The 7,587-nt window shown below is 36.0% G+C and overlaps 1 protein-coding gene across 1 annotated transcript in view; it reads left to right on the top strand.

The window, feature by feature from the left end:
• The window catches only part of NT5E (5'-nucleotidase ecto), a 78,494-nt gene extending 71,194 nt beyond the window's left edge, over positions 1–7,300 (top strand). The window contains exons 7-9 of the mRNA XM_074310375.1: positions 69–218; positions 3,081–3,281; positions 6,859–7,300. Of these exons, the coding sequence (XP_074166476.1) occupies positions 69–218; positions 3,081–3,281; positions 6,859–7,019 (512 nt within the window). The 3' untranslated portion in view covers positions 7,020–7,300. The remainder of the gene's footprint in view (positions 1–68; positions 219–3,080; positions 3,282–6,858) is intronic.
• Positions 7,301–7,587: the final 287 nt, after the last annotated feature.

Raw genomic sequence — 7,587 nt, 5'->3', positions numbered from 1 at the left:
GGAAATGTTCACTTAGGGTTTCTTCCAACTGATCCTCTGTGGCTGTCACTTGTGATCTCTCCACACAGGTACAATCACATGGGAAAACCTGGCTGCTGTGTTGCCCTTTGGGGGCACTTTTGACCTAATTGAGTTAAAAGGCTCCACTTTGAAAAAGGCCTTTGAACACAGTGTCCATCGCTATGGCCAATCCTTTGGAGAATTCCTGCAAGTGGGCGGTAAGTTTTATACCTTCTCCATCTTGCCTGTGCTGAGACTTTTTGTTTCTAAGATAATGATTTTAGAACTTAAAAGGGACTCTCAGATTATCTACTGGCTCCTCATTTTGTATATGAAAAACTGAGACCAGGCAAGACAAAGTGATTTTCCCCTTAGTCACAATTCATGATGATAGGAATTTTATATCCTGATTCATCAATTATATCCTTTCTGCCCCACCTCTTGCTTGTGACCTCTAACCCAAGCTGTCTGTTTTCAGAGGCTGGTCTTTCTTCTTTACCTTTCTCTTGCTTGCCACATGACATGAAGTAAAGCTCCAGGCTCTTAACTTTTTTTTCCAAATTTATTTTATTTAAAGAAACAGAATAAGGGGAAAAAAACAGAAAAAGAATACAAAGCAAAATGAAACAAGAAAAAAGAGAACATTGTTGTGTGCCCAGAAGAATATCAGGGAGTATTTAAAATATATAACAAAAAATAACAGTTCAAAAAAAGTATAAATGTATTAGAAGAAATTATATTCTTGAGTGTCCATCTTTTACTTCCTTGTAAATTGTTCTCATTCTCTGCTGAGCATTTTTTATTTTATTCTTTTTTTCCCTCTTTCATCCTCTCTACCACCCCCAAGCAGACTATAGTTAAGAAAGGCTATATTCATAGATATATACATACACACATATACCCCCACACAAAAACACACATGTATCTGCCTTATTACTGCTAACTCTTTGCTTTACTCCTGTTTCTTAACTTGCCTTCTTAATTAAACCTATACCCTCTCATAGATCCTTCCCTTATCTTTTTCTCCTCACCCTTTGCTTCCCTGTCTACCCATCCCTATCCCCTTTATTTCTATATAGATTTTTGAGGGTGAAATATGTATGTAGTGTTGCCTATTTAACCATTCCCAATGACTATGAGCCCTCCTCCCCCCCTCTAATGCCTCTTGTCTATTCTTCCTCTGCATCTCATTTGTATGACAATCTTTGTTTTGAGCTGTGGTATTGTTGATGTCAATCTTAAACATATGCTATAAATTTCCCATGCAAAAAAATAAATGAATAATTTATCCATTGGGTTGGGTTCCTTGAAATTGCTTTCTGATATTGGCTCTTATGTGGTCAATTTTTTATTAAGTTTAGGTTTGGTTTATAGAAAATCCTGAAAATCTGCAAGTTCATTAAATGTGCATTTATTTTTCATTCAGTATTAGAGAAAATTTTGCTAGATATGATATTTTTGGTTACAGAATTAGTTCTTTGACTGTCTGTAGATAGGATTCCAGGACCTGCAATCTTTTATTGTAACTGCTGATAAGTCTTATGCAATTCTAATTGTAGCTCAAGCATATTTGAATTGTTTTTTCCTTGTTTCTTGCAAAATTTTTTCTTTGATCTGGAGGTTTCAAAATTTGGCAATAATATTCCTGTGTGTTTCCCACAGAGGAATCTTTTTGAGGTAGTGATTGGTGGATTTTTTTCTATTTCTATTTCTACTTTCCCTTCATATTCTATCACTCCAGGACAATTTCTTTGCATTATTTCCTCCATTATTGTGTCAAGATCCTTGTTTTTTGGTCACATCTTTCAGGTAGTCCAATTATTCTTACATTTTCTGTTCTTGATCCATTCTCCAGATCTGTTGTTTTTCTTATACACTGTTTCAAATTCTGTGCTATTTTTTCATACTTTATAATCTGTTTTGTTATTTCTTGGTCTCTTGTAGCTTCACTGGCTTCCCCTTGCCCAATTCTAATTTTCAATGAGTTTTTTCATCTTTGAGACTCTGTATCTCCTTTTATAGTTTGATAATTTTTTTTCATAATCTTGTTTTTCTTGGATGGTTTTTATTACTATTATTTTTTTTTAAGTTTTTCCTCAATTTCTCTCATTTGATTTCTAAATTCTTTTTTTATTTCATTAATAAATTCTCTCTGGGATGGGAGCTATTTCACATTACTCTTTGGGGTGGAAGCTTTTTTTACTTCAGTGTCCTCTCTGAAGATGAACCCCCCGGTTTTCCCTGCTCCCATAGTATGTTTCTGTGGATGGGTTCTTTCTTCTTTGTTGGCTCTTTTTTTAATAAGTATTAGTGTAAGCACTTCTAATTCTGAGATGGGGGGAATGGTGTCTCTGGCTTCCATATATATATATATATATATATATATATATATATATATATAGTGTCTCAAGTTTTAGTATTGTCTACATTTTAATAAGCTTTAACTGTACTAAGATTTTGGGGAGAGATATATCTTTAAAATTTTTTATTATTTTATTTTTACATCATCCTCATTTCACTTATATTCCTTCCCTTCCCTGAGCCAGAAAGTCATTCTTTACTAGCAAGAATAAAGAAAAAAGAGGAGTGGTCAGCAAAACTAACCAACTCTTTAGCCATGTCTGAAATAATAAACAGTGTTCCATACCTATGGCTCCCAGACCCTATCTCTACAAAACAGGTAGAAAAGTGGATCAAATTAGTCATTATGTTTGCTAGCAAATATAATTAATAGCAATCATATAATATGTAATTAGCAATTCCATATAATAATGGCATTTGCTATCCCATTTAAGTTAGTAATCATTGAATACATTGGTCTTCTAGTTCTGTTTAATTTATTGTGCATTGCTTCATATTTTTTCCTGTGATTCTCTGAATTCTTTTAGTTTTGTTATTTTTTACATCATGTATCACAGTTTGTTTAGCCATTCCCTTTTGTGCAATGGTAATCACAACCTCACTTGGAATAATTGTGCATTTCTTCCCTCCGTCTTCCAATGAGATTTCCATTCAAGACTTTGTCTTTCTTCAGAAACCCCTAAATTCATCAGTAACTTAAATACACATTTCTTTCCTAGGAATCCGTGTAGTCTATGATCTGAAACAAAGTCCTTGGCAGAGAGTAATTAGTTTAGATGTCCTTTGTACCAAGTGCCGAGTGCCAACTTATGTGCCTCTCCAAATGGATGAAGTCTACAAGCTTGTCCTCCCAAGCTTCCTTGCTGAAGGAGGGGATGGATTCCAAATGATTAGAGATGAATCTTTAAAGCACGATTCTGGTAAGTCTAAGGACCATTTTACTTGCAGTACATCTCCATGCACACATGGCATACTTTATGAAGACAGGCAGAAAAGAAAAAGCAAAATCAGGTCCTTAGCCACCATTACTATTTACATTCAATCTGAGTCAATCAGAACCCAAACAGTGACCAAATGGGACAAGTCATTTCTGCTTTGGTCAGAAATCCCAAGGGTCTTCCCCTCCCAGAATCATTCATTTATATATATGTATTTGTTTGTTTATTTAGACTAGGTGAAAGAGGAATTCTTTGTCTCAATTGCTACCCAGTCCTAAGCACAGAATGGATATAGCCTCAGTTAAACTGAGACCTATTGAAGACCTTAGCTTCAAAAGGCACAGATCTCTCATTTCATCTAGGGCCATCTCTAGTCTTCTTAATCTATATCTTGCTACTGGACCCAGATAGTTCCCCAGAGGGGAAAATGAGGCAGATGACCTTGTACAACCCTCCCCCATCTAAATCCAATTCACTTGTATGTCATGGCATCACCTCGCTGATTTATATATATATATATATATATATATATATATATATATATATATTATGTATCAATGTTCCATTATCATATAATCATATTATTAGATAGGTAGATATTATTATAGATAGATACAAAATTAATTCTAGAAGACAGTATTGAAGAGAATCAACAAAGGTTTTAGGTAGAAGGTAGCCTTTGAAGAAAGCCAGGGATTACAGACATCTAGGTAGTGCATTGGATAGAAGGCTGGTTTTGGGGTCAAATCCAACTGCAGACACTTACTATTTAACTTTGGCATATTACATAACCTCTTTGCTTCAGTTTTCTTATCTGTAAAAATAAAAAAATAAAAGGGCAGGGGGCTAAAATAGGAACTTTTTAAAAATAAGAGCTAATATAGTTCTTACCACGGTGGTTTGGGGATCAAATGAGATAACAGTTGTTTTTTTTTTTTTTTTTTTGGTTTTTTTTTTTTTATTTTATTTATAATTTTTTGACAGTATATATGCATGAGTAATTTTTTTTTGTAACATTATCCCTTGTATTCATTTTTCCAAATTATCCCCCCCTCCCTCTACTCCCTCCCCATGACAGGTAATCCCATACATTTTACATGTGTTACAATATAACCCAGATACAATATATGTGTGTAAATACCATTTTCTTGTTGCACGTTAAGTATTAGATTCCGAAGGTATAAGTAACCTGGGTAGATAGACAGTAGTGCTAACAATTTACATTCACTTCCCAGTGTTCCTTCTCTGGGTGTAGTTGTTTCTGTCCATCATTGATCAACTGGAAGTGAGTTGGATCTTCTTTATGTTGAAGATATCCACTTCCATCAGAATACATCTTCATACAACATTGAAGTGTACAGTGATCTTCTGGTTCTATTCATTTCACTCAGAATCAGTTGATGTAAGTCTGAGATAACAGTTGTAAAGTTACTTAGGACATAATGTGGCACATAGTAAGCATTACATATAAATATTATGTCAGGTAAACAAATAAACAAAAAAGAATGGACCTGGAATCAGGAAAGCTTTGTTAAAAATTAGAGTAAGGTACTAATTGTGAGACATTGGCAAGTCACAATCTCTGATTCAATTTCCTCATTTATAAAATGGGCATAATAATAGTATCTATGTGGCAGGATTGTTGTGAGAATAAAATGAGATATTTGTAAAGCATTTTGCAAACCTTAAAGCACAACATAATTGTACTTATTATTACAGGCAGAGATGAGTAGAAAGTGCATTCCAGACATGAGGAGAAGCCAATGCAAAGGCATGAAGATGTTAAATGCACTGTCAAGTGTGCTGATTAACATTTAGGCCAGAATAACTGAACTGAATAGAATAAATGAAGAGGCATAGAGTATTTTAAAAGATGGAAAGGTAGAAAGAAGCCAGGTTATGAAGAGCTTTAAATGTCTAAAAAAGGAACTTATATTGATGATCCTAAGGTAATTATGAGCCACTGGAATTTACTGAGTAAGAGGATGATATGGTCACAGAAGCAGTGTCATAACAGCACAGAACATTAGACCTAGCAAAGAACTCTATCGGTTATTTTGTCCAGACCTTTCATTTTATAAATAAGGAAATTAAAGACCAAAAGTTAGGGGAAAACCTCCTTTGAGCCACCTTCTTTGAAAAAATCCCAGCAACAAAGCCATTCTCCTTTTTTTTTTCTCAGCAGAAGATAATACATGTACAGATCAGGGGTTCTCAAACTGCAGCCCACGGGCCAGATGCTGTCCACTGAGGACATTTATGCGAGCCCGCCTATGGCAAATGGGCTGAGGGGCGGAGACAGAGTGTGAGGTTTTGTTTTTACTATAGTCCAGCCCTCCTATAGTCTGAGAGACAGTGACCTGGCCCCTATTTAAAAAGTTTGAGGACCACTGGTATAGATACATGCTGGAATTTAGATGGTCTCTCCTTTTCCTCATGTAGTTGCATATTTTGCTTCAGCTGTTGTTTCTGAGTACCAAGAGAAATGAAGGGGAAAAGTGCTATTTGAACAAAAATTTGGTTCCTAAAAGGAGACTAGAAGGAAAAAGGAAGTGAGCCTGATTCCAGGAATCATTCCATAATAGGAAGGCTGGTGGTATGTGCAAGAGAGAGGAAGCCATAAGGGGAAGAAGAACAAGTTGAAAGGAAAAGGGAACAGGAAATCTAAGTCCTCTACATGCTGTTCTACTGGCAGTGGAAGGATTTTCATGCTCAGCTCTAAATCTTCCAGGCCCAGGCTAACGGATGTTAGGAATTCTATAGATGACAGTTTCTGACAAGTGAAGACATCTGAAAAGTTAACTGACCCCATCAGGGGATAAACATACCATTTCAGTTTGCCACACCACTATTAGTTTGCTCTTTGTTCCTTTGCTTTAAGTACATATTTCCATATCCATAGGCCAAGTCTTGAGACAGGACATAGAGGACAAGCTTGAGGCTCAGGAAGAGCAGCATTCAAGTCTCATCTCTGACATATACTGGCTCTGTGACCATGGAAGGTCATTTATCCTCTCAGGGACCCAAGCAACTTTTCTAAGACTGAAAGTGATAGGGGAATTGCTGCTCTATATTGCTAGAGTTTTCATACCAGGGGTTTTCCATACTAATATAATCCCAGGCCAGGGATACTCAGTGACAATACATTTCCCACATCTGAACTACAGACTTTCCCAAGTATAATCCTGCTGTGGTCACCACAATTATCTACATTTATTTGTAGTCAAACTGCATTGTTCTCCCCACCCCACCACTACTTTCTCCTTTTGGAGATGAAATTCCCACATTTGCTCTTGCCTAGTTTCATTTTATGGACTACTCAGGACTTTATGAAGGGGACAAGCAAGATAAGTCCCCTATCCCTGCAGAAAAGAGGGAAGAGGCAATGATGTTAATAAGTCTTTTCCATGTTTGTCTATCCCCAAAACCCTTTTCAGGTGGACAAATTTTCTGTAATAGCTTAATCCCAAGAAGAACTGGAAAACTAAAGCAATTCTTCACTGTATTTCCTCCCTTGTTCTTTTTTTGCTGCCTGTCATTTTCTCTGTTTGTTTTCTAGGTGACCAAGATATCAATGTAGTTTCTGAATACATCAGCAAAATGAGGGTAGTTTATCCAGCAGTTGAAGGCCGGATCAAATTTTCTTCAGGCAGTCACCTTCAAGCAAACCTCTTCAGCTTCTCCTTCACATTTTTGGCATTGAGTTGGGTTCTTCACTAGTAATTGAGTTTTTTCCATAAAATTTATGGGAGGGGATGAACAAATTGTAATTTTGTGTCAAAAACAAGTTTTAAAAATGTTAAAAACAAACAAAAATCTTTAGACAGTGGTTAAGGTTCTGATTTGTGCTCAGTAAACCTACCATTATGAAATACAATTCAGCTTCATAGGTCTCCCTAAAGCTAATGCTTCCTGAACTTTGTAACAACTCTTACTCAGAATGGGGTGGGCTGCGAGGGTGGGAATAAAGGACTGGAAGGTGGAGGGAGAAGAACTAGAAACCCATGGATAAACAAAAAATAAAACAGAAGCCATATAGGAAGCAATGTATCCCACACTAAATTTACTGAACTTTTTACCTTTTGTGCCTTAAGATTTAGTGGGTAACAAATAGCAAGAAATACTAAGTTGGTACAACTTCCCAGGCAGTTAAAAAATATATAGCTATTTTAAGTGAAGTATAAAACTTGTTCTCTTCTTCTATACCCAGGCCGGCATGTCACTTCCAGAAGGGCAGGTAATTTCAAAGAAAGGCTTGAGTGTCTTTTCTCATTATCATTATCAGTTG

The sequence above is a fragment of the Sminthopsis crassicaudata genome, chromosome 4 (assembly GCF_048593235.1).
Source record: "Sminthopsis crassicaudata isolate SCR6 chromosome 4, ASM4859323v1, whole genome shotgun sequence".
NCBI classification, from domain to species: domain Eukaryota; kingdom Metazoa; phylum Chordata; class Mammalia; order Dasyuromorphia; family Dasyuridae; genus Sminthopsis; species Sminthopsis crassicaudata.
Note: the sequence above shows the minus strand (reverse complement) of the source record. Positions and strands in the feature narration are given on the sequence as shown.